This window comes from Triturus cristatus, chromosome 6, assembly GCF_964204655.1.
Source record: "Triturus cristatus chromosome 6, aTriCri1.1, whole genome shotgun sequence".
Classification (NCBI taxonomy): Eukaryota; Metazoa; Chordata; class Amphibia; order Caudata; family Salamandridae; genus Triturus; species Triturus cristatus.
Window position 1 is genome coordinate 1,772,098,869 of NC_140589.1, and position 27,461 is coordinate 1,772,126,329.

Genomic DNA, 27,461 nt, shown 5'->3' on the forward strand with positions numbered 1-27,461 from the left:
TTTTCTTTGGTTGCCCTCCTGATCCGTGCTGGAGGTCTTGGTGGCCTGCTGACATGTTTCCCCCTGCGGATGTGGCCTCGGTGGCCAAAACTCTCGGCGTTAAGTTGGACAACTGTCTCACCTTGAAACCGCAGATCCAGAGCCTAGTTGGCCAATGCTTTGGCATTTTAAGAATGCTAAGAAAATTTCTTCCTCTTCTGTCCATCGCCCACAGGAAGATTACGGTGCAGGCCTTGATAGGCTCCAGGCTGGACTACGCCAATGTCCTGTACCTGGGTCTCCCTAAGTGCCTTCTCTCGCGCTTACAAGTCGTGCAGAATTCGGCCCCGCGAGCTATTTTCGGCCTTAGCCATCGCTCCCATGCCACGGGACTACTGCAATCCCTGCACTGGCTCCCCATTAAGAAGCGTATTGAATTCAAGGCACTTACCATGACATTTAAAACGCTTCATGACATTGGCCCTCTCTATATGAGAAAGAGGATCAGTTTCTATCAACCCACCAGATCCTTGCGCTCTGCGTCATTGTCCCTCACTGTGGTCCCGGCAATTAGGCGTGCCCGGATCGGAGGGCGCTCCTTTAAACACCTAGCGCCACTCGCTTGGAATGCCCTCCCTCTGGTGCTAAGAAAGTGTGATAACTTGACGACCTTTAGAAAGAAGCTCAAAACTCGGCTTTTCGGCATGTAAGTCCTCCTCTCTGTAGATGCTTTGTGGTCTAGGGTCTGTCAGTGCCGGGACACTCTGTCTGAGTAGCTGAGCGCTTAACAAAACTCTGGATAACATAACCTAACTAAACCCTGATGACTTTTAGCCAGCTAGTGGCCCAGCATGCACCAACAATTTATCGGAAAAATCTGTGAAAAAGCAATCAACTCCAAAAATCATAACAATGCAAAACCATCTCCTGCACGACTATCACTCTGCCTCAGATCATGGAGCTTCATGGAGACTTCTACCTTACAAATCGTAGATGATGCCCTCTTCACCGCAGATGAAGATGACCTCTGCCTCCTAATATTGCTGGACTGCTTAGCTACCTTCGACAGTTGACCATGCCACCTTCATATGCACCTGGAGTCTCCAATGGGATTCACTATTCGTTCTCCTCATACTTTTCCAAGCAACACATTGGCACCTCCAGGTGACAAAAGATCCCTATCACCTACAAAAGATCCCTATCACCTGCGGATTCTCCTGCAGTTCTATACGGTCTCCGGTTGTCTTCAACTTTTGCATGGAGCTACTTGGTGTTCTACTCAAAGATGACAGCATCAAGATTGACCAATATATGCATGATACACAACTGTACTTGAAAGGGTCATCTGCTTCAAACATCTAACACGTAAACGACTGCTTGCACATTATCCAGACTTGGCTTTCCAGTGCCTACCTGAAGCTTACTCCAACCAAGGCAGAATCCCTGTTCTTTGTTAAGAGCAAACAAGAAACAGTCCAAACATGGATCAGTGACATGAAAGTTAATGGCTTCAAGCCACATTTCACCTAAAGCCAAGTCACTAAAGTCAGAAAGATTCACCCTGGACACCACGCCAAACTCTCCCATAAGAAACACATTGCTTAATTTTTTTTAATTTTTTTTTTTAAAAAAGAGCGAGAAGGCCTCATACCAGCTCTTCCTTTTGAAGAAAGTCAAGAGATTTCTTCCAGAAAGCAACTACAGGAAAGCTGTTCAAGCCCTTCTCAATGGCCTTCCAGACTCCACACTGGCACCCTACACTTCACAGAACGTTTCATCCAGGCCTGAAGAAATATGATCACATCTCCCCCCATCCGGATGGAACTCTATTGGCTCCCCTTACTGCCGGTATCATCTTCAAAACCATCTGCAGCATTTTCAAAGCTGACACAAGAACCCCCACTTCTTCTGGAGACAAGCTTACCATCTCTGGTGACTCTCAGCATACCCGCAGTCAAGACACTATCAGAATGCAGACTAAGAAGTGTAAAAAAGAAAAAACAAGACGGCAGGCCTTTTCCATCAATGCACCCAGGATTGTGGAACAATATTCCCAAATCCATCAGGACTGCCCCAAACCCTACTTCAATTTACAAAAGAATTGAAAACCCACCTCTTTACATCATCGTGCATTAACCACCCACAACCCAGCTTCCTTTCCTATTAATCATTGGCTTTAGGCTTGTCTTTTACCATGTACAGCGCTCTCTGCCTTTTGGCTAGGTTCACACTACAGAAATACCAAATACATACATTTGTAAGCCTAACTATTCTTAACTGTTGCTGCAGACAGGACAACTTGCATAGTCTAGGCAGGCTACATTTGCATTTAATCAAAATAAGAATAACAATTCTGCCGAATAATTTCTTTTTAAAAACAAATCCTGTAAAATTTACTATTTTAAATTTCCGTGAAAAAAAATAAAAACATAATCGAAGAAGCCTATCCACCACTGGTGGCTCCTCCGCTATGGCAGCGGAGCGTCACCTTCCCCCTGCCAACAGCCTCAAAATGGGAAAAAGAAAACGATACTAAAACCTGTTTATTATCGTTTTATTTTTCCTTTCCTGCCATGTCTTGTGGGTGGGGCCATAGTGTGGGGCAGTCACAGGAGGAGTGGGGGCACTGCACTCCGTGCGCATGATGGTTTGGCCGTCTGTCTCAGGACAGCCAAACTGTCATGTGCAGCGACATCTCCCTGACCCAAGCTGCATTGCGGGGTAGAGAAAAATCGCTGGCGTAGGCTCCCAGTCCCCTGTGGAGTGAAAAACAAGCCCGCCCAGGCCAATTCCAGCACTTCCCTCATGTTGGTATCAGCAGGAGTGAAACGCTTGTATAGGCCGCAGGGGAGTCTGAGAGCCTCAGCAGAAAGGAGAAGAACGGTGATCGGCAGGGAAAAGGTAAGTTATTTGTTTCTTTATTTTTGTCGTCGCCCCGTTCCCCCCCCAGCTCACACCCCTCTCCGCCACTCTGCCAGGAGTGCAGCCGCTACTACTATCCACCCTAAATAAACTGTTATTTCTTTGCAAAGTTCACTTTGTGAAGTGAATTGCTTCAATTTGTTCCCAGTTTTGGAAGATAAAATAAGTAAGGTACAAGGAGACTAATGATTTGGCCAGGTGGTCAATTTGTTTCAAAATATGAAACTTACCCAGATGAGACATTTCTTGGACTCTCAAGCCATCAGAAAGATATGGCACTCATTTTATTGGAGGAGGGAGAGCATTTTGACTGAAGCTACATAACAGGAAGTGAAAAGTAACTTTGAAGGAAGTGCCCAACTTTTCTGGTTACAAAGAATTGCCATCTCATAGTCCATGTGGAAGTAGGAGACACCTGTGCCCACCATGCACCATCTCACAACACACCACGTTTAGTGAAACCCATTCAGTTTCTTGGAAACTGTCTGCAATGAGCATCATTAACTATTTATTTTGCTACCAGTAACAATCGCCGCAATGCACAACATGGGCCTCCTCTGGTGGAGGAAACACAAAGCCTATTGTAGATCACTCTAGTTTACCATGAAGCATTAAGGGAAGGCAGAACTGCTCAGGCATGTTGCTCCAACTCAGCATCCATGCCAGCGCCCCCATTCACCATCTTCAATAAAGTCACTATGCACCATGAAAGAATCCCCAAGCACCAACATGGTTAGTGTCCCCATTCACCATCAATAACACAATGCACCGTTCACATGTGCAATCCCGAGCACCAGCAACCTTACGTGCCGTCAATCCAGTGCACCAACAAGGTCAGCATCTCTGTCGCCATCAACGTCTGCACCCCTCTAGTCTACGTCAACACCACCAGGGCCTCCATGTAGCATCAACGCCATATGACAAAAAAGTGACACCTTTCTAAAAATCACCAGTAGTGACAGAAGCCCTAGACACCACAAGTGCTCTGAAATACGTGGATGGACTCATGTGGCCACATTTCAGTTTCTGGTTCAGACCAGATAAAGCAGCCAGTACCAAGTAGAAATTGTAAACTACTGCTTATTCAAATAACAATCGAGAGAGAAAGAAAGCATACACCAAAATCTTATTTAGCACCAGTACAGAGACACTTGTAAATGGAGAGCAAATCACAAGCGTCATATGCAGATATTGGTTACTTTATCCCCGTGCACATATTCTTGTCTCACTCAAACACAGTACCATGCTCACACTCACCACCACGGCCACACACATAGTGTCAAGATAGGCCCCACACTGTAGCATCCTCGTACATGGGCACTAACCCACCATGGCACCATGCTCAGGCTCACCACCGCAAAAGCACACATTTCCACGCTTGTACCCACATCATCATCCTTGCACTTGGATACTCGCACACTGCATGAGCACAGAGTTCTATTCAAGCTCCGTATGGCACCACACCGGTCCATGGTCTCTTCTCGCTCACGTACAGCGCTATGCTACAACGTGTGCCATCAGGCTTGCATATAGCACTCCAACTCCTTCGTGAAAGGAATCACATTGACATATGTGCCTCCTCTCGATCACACGTCACTCGCTTGCTTCAGACACAGTTTGCACGCACCTGGCCCCCTCAGTTGTAATGGCCACCACATCACTCATGACACTGCACTTAATCAATATCCCTCCTCACCTGCTCACAGCATCCACTTGCTCATGACTGTGCCTACTCGCACGTGGGCCTCCTCTCACACGTCACCCCGTTGTTTACAACATTGTTTACTCGCAGATCGCACCATGATCAATGTTAATAAAACATGGGAGAGCTACAGATACAAAGAAGACTCCAGGGGAAACAAAAAGGGACAAAATAGGTAGAAAAAAAATATCTCACTGCCTAAAAGCTATGAGGAAACCACGAAACTGGTTTTTGTTTTTTTTTACTGAAAAAAGTTTATTAACAATGTTTAAAAAAAGATGTAGATTTACAGACTGCAGTAGGCGTAATTACTTCTAAGAGCTTCGCAAAGGCTCGAAACTGAATATAAAGAAGCAATGCACTATGGAACCAAAATAAACGAAAGCAACAAGCTTGCTAAAACTGAAACGAAAAGACCAACTTTCAAGGAGCACATGCTCCAAAGAGTGGACAATCAATAAACAGAGAAGCCCAGCAATAAGGGAATGGTGACCCCAGATCAGCAGACCCACACATAACCCAATTAAGAAAGACGAAAGGCGGGGCAGCCAACAAACAGACTTTGTGAACCATGAGCAATATTAGCAAGACACAGCGAGAGGAATGCGAGATGGAAGCCGATGAAAAGTCAATCACCTAAGAGGGGGAATTATGACTTCAATCAACGAGGACATGAATCATCACACGGTTAGATGGAAAATACACTTAATGCAGGAAGAACGAGGCTTCGCTTCCAGCCCCACTGAGCACCAGACAATAGCACCAAGAAGCTGCCGCCACCTTTATAATCCTGGAAAACACTCGTAATTGATGGAATCAACTCTCGAGCACCCAAAGTGCACTTAATAGGCTTTCTAAAGCTCTTTATCACGGTTCAATGGCCTAAGCTGCACAGTGGTGCAGAGAGAAGGCTCCATCTTCCCAGCGCATGGGGCTGGGTGGGTGGTTCAGGAGGTTTAGGACCCTAACGGTGCGCCTGCTCACTTTTGTCTTGAAGTCAACCACTTCTCGTTTATCTTTCTAGGTAAGTACAACAGCAAAAGCAGGACTGGTACCACAGCCCCAACGACTCCAACTCCAGTCGCGAGGGAATAGTGTGGAAGCCACATAAACGGCGCTGTGAGGCCATGGTAATGGAAGATTGCCTGCCACACATATGACAAGAGCAGAATAAGGCATGTCTGCATTTAAACACTAGATAGTAAACATTGCATGGCAGGTGGCAGCAAATTACAGACCCAAACATTGTGCACAATTCTCTTGATTTCAGTAATCAAGTCAACCATTCTCGTCTGGTTAGCACAGCATTACTCCGTAGCACAACAACCTATTGAAGTGTAAAAACATAACTAGACCTTATCAACAATATGGAGGCTGTCAAAGTTTAAAACATGATCAACCAAACCATGCAGCAGGAGGGAAGGGCAGACCGCTTCAAACAGTCTTCTATTTACTCTTTGGTACCAGTCCATGTGACTGGCAAGCACACTTTTGACCCGGGAATTCAGGAAAGCCCTTTGGATGGTCAAAGCACCTGAAGCAACTGTGCAACTCTATATTCGACGAGGAGGTGTGTCTGACCGACAACAGTAAAGCGCGTATTTATATCTTATGTGTTTCTGTATATCTCTTTAAAACCACTTGTGCTATCCCGTAGCGCTTTAGGAATCAAAGTCCTCTTTGTGGGGCCCATATTCTCGACGGAACTCAAATGGATTCAAAGTGGTTTGTTGACATTGCATTTGGTTGGGGTACAGTTTCTACAGTTGGGGGAGGGCATAGTTGGCATAAAGATCATGTGACCAAGATATTTAAAAAAAAAAAATTCACCAAACAAAAAGCCCACTCCTGCTTACTGTGTGACTCTTCCATTCAGAGTCCATGAAAGCCTCCATGCCCTGGACATGTCAGGGTCTGAACTGCAGTACAAGCAGAGGGTTGCACTTGGGACTGGCCACATTTGAGACACCAGCAGGGTTGTTAAGAGCACAGTTCGAGAGGGCAGACGAAGAGAGCAGGGTGGTACACTGCGGAGTTGTGGCGTCTGAGAAAGCAGCAGTGCAGTTATCATCCACAGAGGGCACAATAAAAGAGCACGTGGTTGCACTGCAGAAGGTTGGGTTTTAGGAAACACATCCACAGAGAGCACAATAAAAGAGCTGGTTACACTGAAGACGGGCCGGCTGTGTTTGAGGAAGCACCTCCAGAGAGAGCACGTGGTTGCACTGCAGCCTGGTTGTGTTTTAGGCAGCACCTCCAGAGAGGGCACAATAAAAGAGCTGGTTACACTGAAGACGGGCCGGCTGTGTTTGAGGAAGCACCTCCAGAGAGAGCACATAAAAGAGCACGTGGTTGCACTGCAGCCTGGTTGAGTTTTAGGAAGCACCTCCAGAGAGAGCACATAAAAGAGCCCGTGGTTGCACTGCAGCCTGGTTGTGTTTTAGGAAGCACCTCCAGAGAGGGCACAATAAAAGAGCTGGTTACACTGAAGACGGGCCGGTTGTGTGTGAGGCAGCAGCAGTGCAGTTCACTGCAGGCTGGCGGTGTCACCGTCGATGCTGGACAGCTCCCGCAAAGTCCATTGTGGACGGATCATTCTGTGTCCAGCAGACCTACAATTTCCGCTCAGAGCAGAAAGGGCTCCTTGGTGACCCGCGTGCACGCGCAGAATTTCGGGGTTCTGTTTACAGAGGGCCGCAGAGTCCATCCTTCTCTACAAAACGTGCCGAGACATTTCAACACCCACAGAAAATACCCAGCGTTCATCGCGCAATGTTAAACAGCTGCAAAGCACTCTGGGTAAGAAATGCTCCTCCTAGTTTGGTCTGCAACAAGTAAACCTATTAACATGTTAACTGCAATAAACCCGGTGAGTTGGTTGGCACTTCCGTTTTTCATGCGGCTCCCAGGAGTTATTCTGTAATACTGAATTAAATCCATACATGGTACTCCGTCACGATTAACGCACTACGGATGGTTACCACATATGACCCTATGGCGGCAGCCTGTAGAAGGCCTAATGTCTATGGAAAGGCAAGACTAGGGTTTACAGGTGCGATCATCTCTTTGGACACCCTCAATAATGGCGTCAGCAAGCTCTTATCGATAAAGTACCCACACACTATAAACCACAGTCGTACCTTTCGATAAGGTTATCGTTTCCACGCGCCGCGGGGCTGAACTGCGAAGCCTGGAATGGGATGGCTTGAACTCGCACGATAAAAGCTTGGTCGTAGCAAGGGAGATACACCGATGCTACTCGCCTCAAGCCTCGAGGAAGCGCTCTTCTGCTAAACACGTGTCGGCTGTAGGAGTAAATATATATTGATAAAACGGTACTCTCGGGTATTTATCATTAAAGAAAAAACGCGGTGATTCAGTGGACCACGCTGGATTGTGCACTGTTATTTGAGGTGGTTTGACGTATGCCCAAACCATATTGGATTTGCTAATAACGAATGCTTTTGTTAACTTCAATTTATAATGGTGTCCTGTTCATGTCCCTTGAATACATTGGAACCCATACCAGCGATCTGCTGCCCTTGTCATTGGCTACTGTTCGCAATGCATCCTGGGATCAGCGGTCACCACTGCAGTCTGCAGGCCCTCGGGGGAGCCGTACATACGGGCTCTCCTTGGGACAAAGGGCAAAAGCTCTTGGCCCGAGCTGGAGGCTGGCTAATTGGAGAGAGATGCTGGGGGTGGGAGGATCTCCCCTCCCCCACACTGATGTAAATGCAACCCCCCACTTCCCATCCATTGCTGGTGGATGGGTCCCCCGACAGTGCGCCGCGGGGACCCTCTGTCCCGAGAGGAGGAAGGGCTGGCAGGCTGACTACAGAGCTTCCAACGTGTAGTCTTTCAGACATGGGGGGCGAGGAGCTTCCCTGCTCCAAGCCCTCTCTGCACCACGGCCCATAACTCAATAAAACGCATTCTGGAGTGATTAGCCGCAGAAGCCTTCCTGGCCAGGCCTGCTCCCAAGGGGCGAGCAGGGGCCGTGGACAGGCAGCGAGTGCTTGGAAATAAAAGGTCTTGCTGCAGAATATACCGGGCTCGGAGATTTTACACAGAGATATCAGGGCACCTGCAGTACACAGTAGGAAATCTATGCGATGTAAACAGTTAGCCCGTGAGCGACCTGCTGGAAATACCAGCTGACCAGTTACCGATGGTTCCAAGTGGGTCGGGTGTGGGGCCATGACACCAGATTCTGTTCGAACATGAAAGTGAAATCAAAAGTGAGTATCTCCAAAGTATTTGAATAGCTGTTGTGAAAAGTTGAATCAGTGAAAAACATCTGCACAGTTCCCACTGGTTAAACACAAACGACACGCCAGCCTCCAGCTGAACACTAAGAACCAACGGCTTTTAATGTCATTACAGCCCACAGCGTCATTATATGGAGATCCGGCATCCAGGACAAAGAGAAACTGGTGTCAGACATGCTGCACAAAAAATGGTCTTTGAAACCGTAGACTCTCGTGCGAGAAAAACATTCAATGGCAGATATGGCCAAATAAAAAAGTGACATTCTTTAAGTTCGGCATTTCAATTTAGCAGTATGTCTGAGCAAGCAGCATAATGCAGAAACGATAGGTCAGTTACATGTATGTAGGGATGTAGCACAGAATGTAGCAACAAGGAGCATTTGTGTAGTTTCCTGTTTATCCGTTGCGTGTTTGGAGCCTAAGGGATGGCACGAGACACTCAGGGTCGATCCAAGGTAATAGTAATTAGTACACCTATGTAGCGCACTGACAGTGAAGACGAGTGCTGCTATTATCACAGCACTCGTCGTATCGATCTCATAAGAGTGAACGGCTGTGTCAGTCCTGCCGAGATTCCGAATTGACTTTTCGGTTTACACAACTTCTAAATGGCTTGAAACTAGCAGGGGAGGAAATCACAGCTGGTCTTTGCCATGGTTTGCCGGCGTGAACAGATATAATGAAGCAATGCTTCCACGCCATGATCCGGCAACGCCCCTCCGCAGTTAGAACAGGCTGGGTTTCGCTTGTAGCGCCTAGCAGAGGGGGGAAAGGGTCGGTACTGGGCGCCTCGACCACGGCTAGCACTGACAGCTCGTGGCCAAAGAGCACGCGTCGCGGGGTTCCGAGAACGGAAGCCTGCTGTACCCAAACAACCGAACGCGAAAGACAAACCGCCGAGGGGGTCGTTTGGACCCAAGACAACGCCTCAGAGACAGGACAGGGTAAACAGAGGGTCAGCGTGGCCACTTCCGGATGGCCCCTCCTGTGCTTGCCACCTCCAACTATCCCTGCCCACCAGTGGGCAATCTCTGGCCTTTACAGGGACGATACTTAAGGAGGAACTCTAAGGATTTAAAAACCAAGCAGGGGCAGTCTCCTCCAGCGACCCTCGTGAAGTATCCGCCGAACGCTGGACCCCTGCCCACTACCATTCAAACCCGCCGTAGCCAGCCTCGGATGGGAAAAGCGCCTTCCAGTTTATTTGAGAATTTGTGGTTGTATCTGTTGGGTAACAGGATACAACAAACATTTGAAAAACCAATAGGTTTTGTGATGTGGCTTAGCCAATGCAAATCTATCGGGTTTGCCACTTTTTTTTGCCTATGCTGTTCTTCAGCCATAAGTTAAAATAAAATGCCTATGCTGAAGAACACTAGCCAAAAAAATGAAATGCTGAGCATGTATCATGGCGCATGCATTCATAGGCATCAGGAAACTCTGGCGGACCAGCATGACGATCTATGGGCTAGGTGCATCAAAGTTTTTTTTTGTTGCCCATTCTAGGTCTATGGGAAAATGTGTTGATGCATATGGCCCTATATGCTTGCCAACGCATGCATGCGCATATGGCATGAACAATTGCATTTTTTTTTATTCAGTGTTCCAGAATGGAGGACATTCATCGTGAAATGGTAAAAAAACGTGCGTGCAAGCGCCTTACAAGGAGTGACATGTCAGTAAACTGCAGCTGTTAGGCTCTCCACATAAAAAAAATAAGTACAATTGTGAAGGGGAGGGGTGGGAAAGCAACTGAAGGAGTGGGTGGGGGTAAATGTCAACGCCAGGGTGGAGGTGGGAAGGTCAAGGGAGCAACAGATGAGGTTTGGGGTGGGGAGGGGTGTTGATGGAGAAATAAAGCCTGATTGAGAGGAGCAAGGGAGTGCACGTTACAGCAGGGAGTTGAAAGGGGGGAGAGAGCAGGAAAACACATGCACTCCCATGAAGAGCAAAAATTAAAAGAAAAGTAGATCCCTGAAAGTGGATAATGGAAGGATACAAGTCCTCCAATAAAAAAGAATGGAAAAGAAGCTATACTCCAGTAGAGGGCCAAACACAAGCAGAAGGAAAGCCATTGAATAAGAAACAAGCAAATGAGTGACAAGGAAGCCACCCAATGGAAAGCAATGGGCCTACCTCAAGCCCAGTGCAAGTACTGTTATTGTCCAAAATAGGTAATCGACTACCACCAACATCTAAATGTTGCCTGTAGGCGAGATCCAGCATGGGAGTTGAAGGCATGTCACTGTAAAGTACATGCTTTACCTCCACAGGAGTTCAATGAACGTGACCACCTACGCACAACTGGAATATAGCACACTGCATGCAAGTCTTCCCAACATCTGCTAAGACATTGGAAGGGGCCAGCAAACATGTCTTCAGGACATGGCGGTCGAGAGCATCTAGTGATATAGGCAATATAAAGGGCTAGGTTGCTTTTCTACAGTATTTAACCACACCCGCCAGCCTCATCAAAGCAATGCTCCCATGAACCATATGTTGATGAGCAAATTTAGAAACATCACTGCCTAAGCTGACTTCACATCTTTCATTTGAAGAAATACTCTAAAATGTTTAAAAACCAGCAACCGACCATCAAATTCACAAAGGCCCTGACACTGGGACTTTCCAGCAGTCTGCAACATCAACGGATACCCTTCACAACAACATCCTTTGCTGCTCACGAAGGTTGCTGTGGGGACACTGTTACCACTCAAACATTAACACCATTTGCACACAGAAAGAGACACAAACCCCCAAACTACTATTAGTTTCTCAGTCCTCTCGGCGCTTTCACACACACATCCGAGAGGCATAATGCAGTGCTATTCAAATCTCTGCCAACTTAATCTGTCTCTGGCCCTAATGAGAACGCCTGTACAGGTTTAAGAATATGTACATTTCCTCCACTGAATAATGTACAAGAAATCTCATCTACGTATTGCCAGAGTTCTGTGCTCGTCACACTGAGCCCCACTTAGGAGCCTGAGGCCTGTCTCAACCCTCAATAGCTCCGACTTATCTGCGTGTCGTTCAATGGTACCTCACTGTTTCTGCCTCTCTGGGGGTTCAACTGAAGGATTCCCAATTTTGGGCCATGCCAGTTTTTCACAACAATGACGGAATATGCAAGTAATTCCCATTTAGATTACTTGATGGAAATGCATCGTGTGGATATCCTGAACATCTGCAATGGCTTGGAGCAACTTTGGACATGCCTTCTCAACAGTTCTCATCCCTTCCCTGGCTGCAGGCCCCTTTGTTCTGACAAGCGGGAAATTCACCTGCCGCACAGAGGAGCTTACAACTAACTACAGGGTTTCACCCTTTAGCAGAAGAGTTCTCATCTTCTAAAGAATGGCCCTAATCAGGTACTTGTGGGAAATGGATCTTGAACAAAGGTGTTTGTTCTTGGTCCTAATAGGCATTAAATTAAAAGGATTTCCTCCTTAATGCAGGCGAAAGAGGAGCTTGGACACTCATAATCACCAGCCTCTGCAAAGATCTTCGGATTGCAGGCTAAATTACATCATCCGCTTAGGTGAAACTAAATAGGCACAACAAAAAAAAGAACCAAAATAAAATGCTCAACAGCTTGGATTCATGACAAAGTAGTATATTGTATTCACAAGCGACGGATTGTGTGACAATAATTATGGGAAACACGGATTCCCCAAACCAATTCTCAATGGTATTTTAATTTTAGAAGGGGGAATGCAATATTTTTTAATCCTTTGCCTTCTGTCTTCACCAGGTCTTAGTACGCCCTGTTTCTCTATCTTCCCTAATGCTTTTCTACCACCCCCCCCCCCCACACATATGCTTTGGACACAACTCTGCATAATTACACTGGGGTTGTGCTGCATAATACTGAAAACAGAAAAATAAAAAAACTTTGATCGGTTTTGTTTAACTCACTTTGCACTCCACTCAATATTCAACCTAATACCTAGAAAGAGGTGTGTTTGATTCACGAGAAAGAAGCGCATTATAAAGACATTTTATAATACATAGATACAGATAGTATTCATATTAGATATTATGAGGGGTGAGGGTAGTGAGATGCTTTCCAAATTAAAAATTTCTTTCAAAACTGCAAAAAAGGTGAGTTTACAACAATTCGGGCTAAGGCCTATCTCGTTTTTGCAATGATACTAGAGAGGTGACAACACAAGACGTATGGGAGCTCTTCTCTCAGGCACTCTATATAAAAGAAATTAAAAGGCGTTTACACAAAGCTCTTGGCCTGGGTTTGCTTACATATAGTCTGTATACTCGACCTAAAGTCCCCGCCTCCCTGAAAAACACACACACGTGACCAGGCTCATCAGCAGCTATACATTCTATACAGTCCATTTCCTATACTTGCAAAGACTGAAGGTAAACTGACGAGGGCTTTGTGGTGTGAGCCGGTCCATCTCACCAGGTAATAATGGGTGTTCTGGGACCCGCCCTTCCGTTTCTTGTCAAATAATACAGGAAGCTGGAGTAATCCGACCGGTAGGGCTGGACAGAGGCCATAGATGACCCCGCAATAAAACAATTACAACCGCTACCTGTCGTTTACAAAGTGCACTTCAAAGGGAGCAGGCGGCCATTACAGAGAGTTAGAGAAAAGACGCCCCCTAGGCTGTCTGCGTGTGGCTGCCATGCAGGAAAGCTCAGTGCCTGGGGGCAATATCTCCAACACCCACAGACAACACAACTTAAAGAAACACGGCGGGGAATGTGCCCTGATCGGTACTAGACAAACTGCCACCTCGGAGGACTTCTGAAACACGCAACACATATATCAGCCTGAGTGGCTGCAGCACTGCCAGAGGCTGAGAAAATGTGACTTGTATAGCGCCATAGAGTCACCCGAACCACCTCCAGGCACTTCCCACTTCCTGGGAGTGGAGCAGACAGACAGGTTAGATGTGACCACAGTTGGGCACCATGAAGCACTCTTGTGTAAAGGACCCTGTCGGTCGAGCCATCTTAAAGGGGCCAATGACAATAAGCACCCTGCATGAGTGGGACCCCACCTTCCAAGTCTCTGCAATAGTCCACCTGGTGGCCCAAACCTACATGTATAGTTTACCAGCCCCTCCACTGTCTGCTCCACAGCGCAACCCTGACAACAGCCAACTATACACCGCAAGCCGATGAGCAGCAAGTTCTACATGTAACACAACCTATTCCACGTGTCCTCAGCCTGCTTTTCATGCGGACCTCTACCAGCCTCTCTATGAAGGAGAACCGGCCACGCCAATCGCCTCAGCACGCCCCAAATAGAGGCACCCATGGTGTCTTCTCCACTAGTGACTGCACTAAAGGGGCTCATGCCCACCCCGGCGCATGTAAAATTCTATCTCTGCTATAGATGCACCCTCTAAAGTGCCATCTCAAAACTTCCACCCCCGCTGCGGCCTCCTCTAAAGTCCCATCACTGTCAAAGCCTGCTCTAAACGTATATCCCCACCTCAGCCCTAGCTAAACTTCCATCCGAGCCACAGCTTTCTATAAAGTTCATCATGTCGGAGTCTTATCCCCGTCTCAGCCATCTCTAAACTTCCATCCCCACCACAACCGCCTCTAAACTGCCTTCTCCGCCACAACCTCCTCTAAACTGCCATCTCCGCCACAGCCTCCTTTACACTTCCATCACAGCCGCCTCGAAGCTTCCATTGCTGATGGAGGCTCCTCTACACTTCCAAGTCAACGCAACTTCCTCTTGGTCCCTGGTCCAGCTCAGTATTAATAAAAATACACCTCCATCCGCAGATTTCTTCGGCAGCCGTGTGAAACAAGCTTTTTATCTTAGCCTATTTTCCTGTGGGCAGGTGTCCCATCACTAATACTTACAACCAGCTCTTCACTTATGAATCACATTGCATCTCAGCACAGACATCTAAGACTTAACAAGGAGTAAGTTAGTCTGTGGTCTCCTATCATCTAAAGAGCACTGACGCACACTGTCAGCCAGCTGCCAATACTCACACGGCTGTGCAAGATGCTACTGCTTTCACTATAGGACCGTCTCACCATCATTGAACTTACACACAGGTCTTGAGGTAGCAATCACGACCCCACCCACCAGCGCAAGGCTCTACTCGTCAGTCCCAAAATTTCTCCAACATTTTCCCGAAAAATATTTGTGGGCTTTGGGTCACATGGATAAAGTCTTCTAAACTCAAATAGTCTAGACACCAGCCGGTTAGGCACCCAGGCGGGGTGAAGTGGGGAGGGTGGTGTTGAGTGAGTTGAGAGGGTTGATATAAAAGTTACTGCAAAGTTAGCTGAGGCTGAATGTTGATGCCAACCTGACATACTATCTCGGTTGCCTCATGTGTTTCTTACTAATGCAATAACAATAAAAACAAATGCAAACATAAACTCAAATAGTGTGGCCAGAGAAATATGCGTGGTTACCAAACAAATTAAACAAATACGGTTTGACTTAGCAGAGCTAGGGTGGAAAGGTGCTAGAAATATTACAGGAATAAACTAGTTGATAGTTAAAAAGATGCATTTTAGGCTCCTGGAATACAACATAGGCTCTTCTGGGCTGCTGCGCACCCGTCAAAACACAATTAAGGGGAGCAGGCACTTTACCTCACCTCATCTTGTACAACACCCTACGGCACTAAAACTTCTCACATGTAAAGACAAATAAAATGCATGCCCCCCCTCCAAAGTTACATGAATAAGAAGTGTTGTCACTTACATAATATGCGATGCCGCAGGCATTGTAACACTTCGAGAAACCAGACAAGGAGCCCAATCCACCCATGCACAGGCAACATCAAAGCATGTGGCAAGTACACTAATCCACCTGTCCAAAAGGTTGAGCACCCATCAGCTGAATACTGATTGTTCTGTCAACCATCCAGCGGAACGAACATGGACAGAATGCTACGTAACTGGTTCGCAAATTGAGAGAGCTCTGCAAAGCACATGCAATACTCCCAGACAAGCAGGCCAAGCGAAATTACAGCCTGACAAAGTGGTCAATGACCAGTAAATGCACGAAGCAGCTACAGTCACCTCGGTCTTGGTTTTGACACAGACCTTGCTGTTCCAGCACAATCTTTGAGCTCTTCTGGTTTACCAGTGGAACACCAGCATTTCGATAATTTGTGTCTTCCTAACAGATACAAAGAAAGCCTTACCTCCATCGCCAGTGCTGCTGTCTGCTGGTCATAGTGGTTGAGAAGATTGGGCATGAAGGTGGTGTTGTATGGCAGGTCCTGGCACATCCGCAAGGTGATGGGTTCGCAGGCGAAGAGGGAGTGTCCCAGGGCATGACCAACAACGGTCAGCGGCCAAAGCCAGAAGAGCCACAGGATGCCCATCTTTCTATACATGCTGCCTGCAGAGGGGGCTGCCAGACGCCGTTGATGTCCTCATGAGGGATGCTTGTGTCTTGGCTGTAGAGATCCGCCTGAGGCCTACAAAGTCAGCAGAATACAGGTGGTGCCATCTGGTGAGATCCATTTGTGATAGATTTCCAGCGACGTAGATACTCTTTTGTCTCATCCTCTTGATCCCGCATTGTTGCTGGATGAAGAAATATTTATTTTGAATAACTGTATTCCAGAAGAGGCCAACGAATGACTCCTAGGACAATCAACTGCTCCAATGCTTTTTCTCTGAAAAAAAGAAACAAAATGCCTTACCGGGTAGAAAGATGGTATTTGTATTTTCTATGACACTTTCACCACGTTACTATAGTATTAGCCCCATCCTTTGCACTTCCATTTTCTGCACACAAGAAAACTGATGTGCAGGGAGATTATCACATTTGGGCAAGAGCGAAATGTGCACAGAGAGTGAAATCTTGACTCAGGTCTCCCAGGTCAACAGTCTACTGGTTAAACTACTAGCCAACATCTCATCTCATTGTGATAGAGTTTTAGTTTAAAGGCTTCCCAATGAAGCACTACAATTTTCAGGCGATGGTCAGCCAGACCCAAGCATAGTATTTTACATAATGAATAAAACAGGCTTCTATAACGCGTAGCCCGGAAGCTACTGGTGGCTCGCCAGCTACCTATAAGTTGATCTCCTATGTGCTGCCCAGCGTACTAAATTGGAAGCTTTTGCTTGGTTAATGAATTGAAAAGCACACATTGTGTGCATTTTCTGAACTCATGAGCTGATGTTTGGAGACAAATGTTTACTCTTCAAAAATATATTTAAAGCGGATAGTTCTTCAATGGAGTGCTGGGGTGGCTTATTACTAAAATGATTACCTTGTTGCAAGAGACATTATAACTTTAGCTGTTAAGTATTACCAATGTAGAGGCATTGCACATAGACAACGCCGTTCTTACATTACTGTTGGCAACCATGCCTGATGCATCAAAGTAATCAATCACTGCTGGTAATCCTTTAAATGGAATCTACTGATATAATCTAGTCTGATGTGGTCGCTATTACAACACTAATCATTTTAGCAGCTCTGCATCATTCTCATAGATCACAAGTAGCTCTAGTGTGGAGACCGCTGCAATAAAACGACAATAACGTGCTTTACTCAGTACACGCTACAGCAGTTTTGCTACTTCATAGCACCGTAAATAACAAGTGATACCTCAGCAAATATAACGGTACTCACACAACAAACACTAGTGCTCTTCCGCATCAAAAGGATGCTTAAGTGGCTCTTACTTTCAAAGTGACAAAAGGTATAGGCGGGGCAGGGATTGTCCTCAAAGTATTCAAACCCTAGAGACGATTGTTCTGTGATAAGTGAATGCTGCGTTTGAATGAATAGTGCTTGAAGCCAGACACACTGGCTTTGGAAAGAGAAAAACAGCATTAAATAAAAATAAATGTTAAGGTAATAGGGAGGACACCGATGGGGAAAAAAAGCGACGTAGAAAACAAAAGGAACATGTATAAAGGAAAACAACACAACAGGAAATAAACAAGTGGAAAGTAAATGGTAAAGACAAAGAGGAGAAGACAGACAACATATATGCACACGAGGACTGAGTAAAACATTAAAAAGTCCGTCTGCACTGAAAAAATGAATCAAAGATTGCTTTCTGTGTACAATGCATATATGATCTGAATAATTTAATGTGAGTCGACTTGGAACCATTCCACCAAAAACGGGTATATCAAGGAAAAATAAATCTCAGGTATTATTATATGTCAATGTCCATTTGGTTATATCAAATATTCTAAATGTAATCAATTCAATTCAATTCAGCTTTATTCGGAGCAAGTTAATGTCCATAAAAGCAAACACAGTCATAATCACAAATACAAACATGAACACTTATAGCAGACATAATCACAATTCATATACAATATTAATCATTAAAAACATAGTACATCTTAAAATTACATATCTACATCTAAAAAACACATACTTTTCCTCAGGTTAATGCATTTGTTTAAAAAGGAAGCTGTATAAAAGCAGATATCAGCAGATTGTAAGTTAAAAATCAATTTCATAGCCTGCTCAACCGTCCGTGTACCATATTTTACAAACATGGGCTTTAACAGAATAACACGGTAGTTGGAGTACAGTTTACAAAATAATATAAAGTGCATTGTGCTCTGCTTGGAAAAACCGTCACATCTACAAGGGCCTATAGGGTATTTTCTCATTACAGGATATGCCACCAGGTGATGCACTATTCCAAATCTCAGTCTTGTTAGTACAAATTTGTGTGTAGGTCTGGTGACTAAAGTTAGATAGAGGGGGAATCCATCCATGGACAAGTATCTGTTATAGAACATGACAGTGGACAGAGAACCTGCAATTACTCTTCTTTTCCTCTCGGCAAAGGCTAGAAAAGTCACTTTCATCTCAGTCTTGGGGATTAATAAGACAGCTTTTGGATCAGTTACAATATTCAGGTTAAAAATATCCGAAAAGCACATAATAATGTATTTAATCCAGGGAATTGCCTTTACTTTATCTAATCGCATACAGTCCTGGATTATAGACCATGTGAAGGATTTTTCTTCATTCAAATATATTGATCTCCACAACATTAAAGGTCTCAGTGACAAAAGATCGGATAAATAATTGACATTTAGTTCATAATGACATAATGCATTAGAGGTCGAGGTGGGTAAACACAACACCTTTTTTAGGAAAGAATTCTGTTCCAGTTGCACCTCGTGTGTGCTACTGTAACCCCAAATTCCAGCCCCATATAATGCAATCGAAACACATCTAGCCTGATAAATTTTTACCATGTCTCTGGTCCTACGATCCCCAATTTTCTGTGCAAATCTAAAAATTCCATGTGCATTTCTAGCCATTTTATTGCGAATATTATTAAATTCATGTGTCCACTTTTTATCTTCAGCGAAGGTTATACCCAAGTAGCAGAATTTGTCCACCTGCTGCACTTTTATTTTATCTATAAAAAACCCTTTCGCTGCATGTTTAATTTTCTTTGGGCCACAGATCATTGTATAAGTTTTGCTTTTATTGATAACTAATTTTTTATCTTTAATAAAAGATGCAAAACTATCCATTAATCGTTGTAACCCTATCGGAGTTCTTGACAATAATACAGCATCATCGGCGTATAATAGCACCGGAACGGGGGTACCGTTAATCACTGGAACATCTGCTGGTGCTTTTTTTTTAAAATAGCATCAACATTATTTATAAATAAAATGAATAAAAGAGGAGCTAAAACACAACCCTGCCTTATACCGCGTTTAACGCTAAAGTTCCTAGTGCATTCACCCTTCCTACCGAAACGTACACATGTTTTTAATCTCTCGTACATTCTGGCAAGAAAATAAATTATGGCTTTTGGCGCCCCTAATTCTAACAGGGTCCTCCACAGAATAGAGTGGTCGACCATGTCGAAGGCGCTGCTTAAATCAGCAAAGCACATGTAAATATGGCCATGTTTGGCTTCGCTGTATTTCCCGATCAGTAATTCTAAATTAATGCATTGATCGAGTGTACCCCTACCTTTCCTAAAGCCATATTGGCTATCTGTCAGAATATGGTCCTGTTCTACCCATTCTTCCAGTCTAACCAACATAATCCTACTCATTACTTTTACTGAGGCGTCCAATAGTGAGACTGGTCGATAATTTTTCGCATCGGACCTAGATCCCTTCTTGTATATAGGTACAATTATAGACTCCTCCCAAGTTTGTGGAGGGCCTATACATACCGCGGCATTAAAAACAACAGCCAACAACGGGCCCCATACTTCCGGAGTCTCCTTATATACATCACTTGGGACCCCATCCGGGCCTTGGGCCTTTCCTCCCTTACTTGCTCTTATCCCACTTTCCACTTCTTCCACAGTAATATCAAGTGGTATGATAGGCCATCTTTCTGGCCCAACATTACTATTTTTATTTGAATCAAAGATACTAGAAAAATGGGTAATCCATCCTTCACAGGAGACATTTGCTGTTAACTCCGGGGTATTTGTTTCCTTGAGGAACGGAGAATTAATTGTTGACCAAAATAAAACAGAATTCGATAATTCTGCGGCCTGGTTAAGAGATTCCCACGCCTGTAGCTGCAAATCCTTCTTCCTATCTTTAATAGCCTTTTTGTATTCTAGCCTCAGAGTAGTTATTAATTTTTTATCCCTAGGTCTTATTGCTAGGGCTTGCTTAAGGTCGGTCAGGGCATCCGAACAAATTTTATCAAACCAAACGAAGCCAGGCTTCTTACTGCCCCTACTACCACTTGTGAACTTGTCGTTAATGGCGTTGTTGATATCTTTAAAACTAGACAAGACCCGCTCATGATCTAATCTATTATCTAAAATAAAGACAATGTCTGCTAAATTCTTCACGATAATAGACTTAGTTAATTCAGATGCTTTAGCACCTATCCACCTCAGCCTTACCCCCTTAACCCTGTGTGCTTCAATGTTTCCAACTGTAACCCCTACCTCTACATCATTCTCCTCCCACAAAGTCATGGGGACAATAATACAGTTGTGATCACTAGTATCCATTATTTCAATTTCAAGTGGGCCAAAACAATCGGCAATACTGGACGAAACCAACACATGATCAATTACAGAATTCGCACGCCAATTCCTAAATGTGGGGATAGGTGCACCATTACTATCCCTGCAACAGTCCAAAATTTCCAGGTCAAGGCCCCCCATTAGTGCATTCACTTTTTCCCCATACATATCATGGGCAAAATGTGGAGCCTCCCATCCAGCATTATTTGTAACCCCACAAGCTGTAGTGGATAGTAATTCACATAATGAGACATTGAAATCCCCACACCAAATGATATCAAATACTTCATGAGAAATCGAACTTAAGTTCTCAATAGCATTATTCAGATCAGTAACAATTCTGCCCCTGCTACTATCAAAAATGTTATTATAATAATTGATCAGAAGGATATTACGATTTTTACCTTCTTGGATCCAAATCATCTGTATTAAATTTCCTACCGGCACATATTTTATCACCGTCATCTGTCGATGAACCGATACAAGGGTGAGTAGACCTCCCTTGGCTCTACCTGGTCCATCTCCATATGCTGGCAGGTTATATGAAATGAATCCCTCATAATCAATATTATCTTTGCACCAGGTTTCCTGAAAGCATAGGATATCAAACCTGTTAATAAAGGAGTTCCAACCCGGGTCCCTACTTTTGGATTTCAGACCAGCTACGTTCCAGCACACCAACCTGGAACATATACCTGCTCTGGCCATATTCCCTCTAGGGACACCTTGTATAACATCCTCCATAATGGCAACCTCAGCAATTTGGCCCAAATCGCCAGAATTCATACAACCATCTGGTGTGGTCTCAACTTCATCCTGCTCAGGCGTCAGTCTGGGGGTCAGTGTTGTTATACCAGAACTTACAGATATGCAGTCAACTCTGTGATCCTCCAAGTTCGCTTCCTCTTCCCTTCCCGCACATATCTCCGTCTCCTTTATACGTCAATCGTTAGAGTCCAGAGTACTAAGTGCAAGAAATCTATTCTGGGTTGGGATATCAGAATGGGGTTTGCAAACAGGTGGGAAAGTAACATTTCTATTGTTGACCCTCCCATTAGCATTGAGGTGATTATAAAAGTATCCTAGCGCTCTTGCGCATACATTGCCATCTAAGATTGGGAGAGATGCCGCTCTTAGGAGGACGGTAGAGACGTGCTGCGGATATTTAAAATTAATAATTACACAGTCCCCTTTTAACCTTTTCTTATCACTCCCAATCCAATTGGCTCTTCTGGTTGTCAGAATACAGTCAGAAAGATTCAGTGGGAAACCACATTGCCTATTTAACCACGACAAACATTTGTTTTTTAAAGAATCGTGAGTCTCTTGGGGAGCCTTGTTATCTAGCGGTGGCACATTTGTAAGCACCACCACATAGGGAGCACACTCAGGTGGTAGGTTAACAGCACCCTTCATTTTATTTCCCTCCCAGCTGTTTGTATTATCTAAAACAGGCAAATTACTTCCTGATTGGTTTGTGCCTATTTGTGGTACTACCGGAGTAGCACTACCATTCGCTTTGGTCCCTGTGGCTTCCTTAGTAGGGTCTCCCTGTCCTTGATTCTTACTTTGGGTATTAGTAGTCGTGTCGGCTACCACCTCCATAACCGGAGTAGCAGCAGACACTTCTCCCAGTTTGCCCAATGCCTGATTTAGCAGACCGCTCAATCTGGCAACTTCTTCCGTTAGCTCCTTTATTTTGAAAACCAGCGGATCTATTGTGTCCCTAATCTTTGTACTAATAATCTCCTTGATGTTACTAACAATATTATCCTCTGTTCCCGTCTTATTCACTGATCTCAAGGCGGAATTCTCAATATCTTTATATGACTGATCTGCAGATTTCTTCCCATTATATGATGTCCCCTTTTTAGACTGGGTTTTCCTGCATGTTCTTACTGAACGTTTTTTTAGGGGAGGTGAACATTGTTCCACCCTGTCATGGCAGTCATCTGTTATTAACTCATTGGGGCTATCTTGTACAGGATCAAGGTGCCCCAGCTCCATTAACTCAACCACCTCCGGGGTGGTAATATCAAAAAGATTGTTTACATCCTCCATACTGGAGGTTAATAAACCTCGTGAGGGACTGGCTCCGGGAGGGGTACCAGCTTTCCCTAATGACTGTCGTCTTTCACAATTTATCTTATTAACCTTCTGAACCAAATAATTATCCATTGTACGTGGCCCTGAAGAGGCTTTAGATCTAGACATATTATGAACAGTCTCACCCTCGTTACAAGCCTGAATTGATAGTACGTTATGTCTGTTAGTAATTATTAAAATGACGATTTTTAAAACACACTAGCAATGATTGGCAAATCCTCAATGTCACCCCCCGCTGCTTCATCCAGTTCTTGTGACCAGGACCAGCGTCCCTGGCCCAGTCCAGTCTCCTCAGGCCTCTGAGGGCCACAGAGGGCCCGCCCTTTGCCCGGGCTTAGCCCGGCGCCGCCCGCGCGCGTCCCGTGACGCGGAGGGAGCCTCGCAGCTTTAAGCGCCTCCGGGCGCGCAGGGGATCGGAAACAGGAAGTGCCGCTAGGGCTTCTGGGGGCTGTAGTCCCCACGCGTCGTCCAGCAAGGTCTGTGGCGGCAAAAATGAGGAGCAGAACACCACCGGACCCCCCGGGCTATGCAGAGAGCGCAGCGGAGCGTCCACCAGCCAGGTAAGCTCTTTGTTGTGCCCCCGCTCCACCGAGGGAGCCTCGCAGCTTTAAGCGCCTCCGGGCGCGCAGGGGATCGGAAACAGGAAGTGCCGCTAGGGCTTCTGGGGGCTGTAGTCCCCACGCGTCGTCCAGCAAGGTCTGTGGCGGCAAAAATGAGGAGCAGAACACCACCGGACCCCCCGGGCTATGCAGAGAGCGCAGCGGAGCGTCCACCAGCCAGGTAAGCTCTTTGTTGTGCCCCCGCTCCACCGAGGGAGCCTCGCAGCTTTAAGCGCCTCCGGGCGCGCAGGGGATCGGAAACAGGAAGTGCCGCTAGGGCTTCTGGGGGCTGTAGTCCCCACGCGTCGTCCAGCAAGGTCTGTGGCGGCAAAAATGAGGAGCAGAACACCACCGGACCCCCCGGGCTATGCAGAGAGCGCAGCGGAGCGTCCACCAGCCAGGTAAGCTCTTTGTTGTGCCCCCGCTCCACCGAGGGAGCCTCGCAGCTTTAAGCGCCTCCGGGCGCGCAGGGGATCGGAAACAGGAAGTGCCGCTAGGGCTTCTGGGGGCTGTAGTCCCCACGCGTCGTCCAGCAAGGTCTGTGGCGGCAAAAATGAGGAGCAGAACACCACCGGACCCCCCGGGCTATGCAGAGAGCGCAGCGGAGCGTCCACCAGCCAGGTAAGCTCTTTGTTGTGCCCCCGCTCCACCGAGGGAGCCTCGCAGCTTTAAGCGCCTCCGGGCGCGCAGGGGATCGGAAACAGGAAGTGCCGCTAGGGCTTCTGGGGGCTGTAGTCCCCACGCGTCGTCCAGCAAGGTCTGTGGCGGCAAAAATGAGGAGCAGAACACCACCGGACCCCCCGGGCTATGCAGAGAGCGCAGCGGAGCGTCCACCAGCCAGGTAAGCTCTTTGTTGTGCCCCCAAAGTAAATGGTAAAGACAAAGAGGAGAAGACAGACAACATATATGCACACGAGGACTGAGTAAAACATTAAAAAGTCCGTCTGCACTGAAAAAATGAATCAAAGATTGCTTTCTGTGTACAATGCATATATGATCTGAATAATTTAATGTGAGTCGACTTGGAACCATTCCACCAAAAACGGGTATATCAAGGAAAAATAAATCTCAGGTATTATTATATGTCAATGTCCATTTGGTTATATCAAATATTCTAAATGTAATCTTACTAGACTCTAAGCGTGCCTAAAATCTTAAGGCAGTGTTGAGTTCATACCCATACTGATGTGGGGCCTTTTGGGGAGGTAAATCTGCAAGGTGTAAGCTCAACAAAGTTTGGTGCTGCCATTTCCCCGAGTGCAGTAATACTTCCTCGAATGGGGGGTGCTTGTAATAAGACCTAGTGGACAATATTTCTCATGTAGATTATCTACTAAGTGGAAAATCTGCAAGAGAAAAGTTGGCCAGACATATGAATTTGTATGTTTAGCTTATTTTCCTCCACTGGTGAAATATTTCTCCCACTGAAGAAAACCTTTACCCTGTAACCCCATTAAATACAGACATTTACAGGAAGTTTCAGGGTGGGAGGAGTCATACAAAATGCCTGTAAATGCCCACAAATTTAGGAGCTTTGGGTGTCTTATGCCTTTTGCATTGTACCTTTGAAAAAACTCACCAGTTCATGCCTCTACCCCTAAACGTGGAACCCCCGATACTTTTACAGAATTGCAAGTACACTTTATGATTTCCACATGTCTTGTATCCTTATTTTGAAAATCAGGATTAGGTCTGACTTGACAATACAGCTATCTATACGACCTATTGTGATACATTTCATTGCAAGACCTGAGGCTAACATTATGCATTAATCTTTTAATGCAGTCACAAGCAGCCGCACTACATCATAAAGCAAAACAGTTCTAGAACAGAACAGAAACAGTATGAAGGGCATGAGCACCAAACAGACTGCCTCTTTTAAATGCGGCAGTCAAGTAGATCAGTTCATTTTATACTCTCTTATTTTCTACTTTGTACTGTTTATTAACCATTTTGTATTGACTTTAGATTCATTAATATCATAGACTTAAGTCATGTGATGTCATCGTTTGAGGTCTTTCTCCTCATTTCCCCCCGCCCCCCCACCTCCTATTGATTTCCAATCTATGGGTATCACCCCCCGCCCTCCCCTTACCGGAGCTTGCCTCCACTTCTACCTCAGCGGGTCCGCACCTTTAACGTGAGGGTCCTCCTGTCGCATTGTCCTTCTCAAGAGAAACAAACCATTCGCGTTAATCACGCGGGTCGAGCTCCTTATCACGCGCGTTAAGGCCGATCGGTTTATGACCTGTGACACTCCTTTTTAATCAACGCGGGAGCCACGCGTCCTTCACTAATTTCTTTTAGACTCCTCAGACTCGTTTGTTAAGCTCCCTCCGTGTCCCTTAGAAGAACGCACCTTAGCGAGGGCAGCGCAACGCAGTTATGTTGCTAACTGCTTTCTTTTAATCTCACCAGCAGCCGACTCTCGAGCGCTTTTACGAGCGCTTGCTGACAGTTACCAGCTGCTGCCGGAGGCTGTGCCCCATACGCGTCTTTTTCCTTTCCCATTACACCAGCAGGATTTTACAAATTCTTGCCTAAACAAAAAATAAGCAAGCATTTGCAATGCAATAGGTCTCGCATTACTTAAAGTTTGAGCTACTTTGCATGATTATTTGGAATCCCAATAGCTCAAACATTTAGTAATGCAACACTTATTGCATTGCAAATGCTTGTTTATCTCTGCTGACCTGCCGAGGGTTGTTCCCTTATTTACAAATGTCACGGCCTGGTCAATGTATTTCCAATAGGGCTGTGGCACACATTGAGGATTTCAATTATGCATACATTTGGGTCCTTGAGTGTGTGCAGCTTGCCAATGTTACACGAAAATCAGACAAAAAATAAAAGTGACTTGTAATGCTGCCAAATAATTCCAATTTACACAATATTACTCTAGCGCAAAACGTCCCTGTGACATCACCTGCATTGTTTAGACAAGTGTCAGGGGGGAGGCCCGGAGTAAGAGCTGTGAGCGGGAGACCAGGACATCCCCTTCCATAAAAACGGAAAGGTAAACAAAGCACTTGGCAGAGGGCGTGGGGGCAGAGCAACTTCAGCTGGCAGACTGCAAGGAAGTGATCGAGCCCAGCAAGGTTTGGAGGGCAGAACCGGGCGGTATGGGGAAGGCCGCTATTGTTAAAAGTGAAAGTGCACTGCAAATAAAAACAAGCATTGGCATAGCCAATAGGTCTCGCCTTTGGGACCTTATAAGTGTTTAGCCATGCAACAGTTGCATAACTAAATACTTATAAGGTCCCAAAAGCGAGACCTATTGGCTATGTCAAGCGGCCCTGCGGCCGCGAAAGTGATCGCGATCACGTGCAAACATCAAAGCGGTCGTGCGGCCGCGAAAGTGAAAGTAGTACAAAAGGGGGTGGTGATGGACGGAGCATCAAAAAGGGTATGCTCAGACGTGAGTCCCTTGCTCACTTTGCCACTGGATTCAAGCAAGCCTGGCTGAAGACGGCTGAAATGCCAGAAACCGGTCCTAGGAAGCTTGTTTCCGGTCCAGGGAAGGCATGGCTTGGCAGTTCGGGCTGGACTGTTCCCATGAGGCACAGGGTCAGACTGATTTGCATATGGCCATGTCTGAAATGCCAGAAACCGGTCCTAGGAAGCTGGTTTCCGGTTCAGGGAAGGCATGGCTTGGCAGTTCGGGCTCGACTGTTCCCATGAGGCACAGGGTCAGACTGCTTTGCATATGGCCATGTCTGAACTGGGGTGGCAGAGTGGGCTAAAGAACGGTGATGGATCAAACCCAGATCTGTTGACTGGGTGTGAGTGTTTGATTGGTTCTGATGCTCCGTCCATCACCACCCCCTTTTGTACCGCTTTGTTCGCCATAAGTTGGCAGGGTATGCTCAGACGTGAGTCCCTTGCTCACTTTGCCACTGGATTCAAGCAAGCCTAG

At 45.8% G+C, this 27,461-nt stretch overlaps 2 protein-coding genes across 3 annotated transcripts in view; one reads left to right on the forward strand and one right to left on the reverse strand.

Annotated features, from left to right (window-relative positions):
* Positions 1-27,461, reverse strand: part of FZD3 (frizzled class receptor 3) — a 222,931-nt gene that overhangs the window by 186,863 nt on the left and 8,607 nt on the right. The window contains exon 2 of the mRNA XM_085613057.1: positions 16,029-16,508. Coding sequence (XP_085469183.1) covers positions 16,029-16,223 — 195 coding nt within the window. The 5' untranslated portion in view covers positions 16,224-16,508. The remainder of the gene's footprint in view (positions 1-16,028; positions 16,509-27,461) is intronic.
* FBXO16 (F-box protein 16) overlaps positions 1-27,461 on the forward strand; it is a 355,765-nt gene that overhangs the window by 10,987 nt on the left and 317,317 nt on the right. The gene's annotated exons all lie outside the window — the stretch shown is intronic.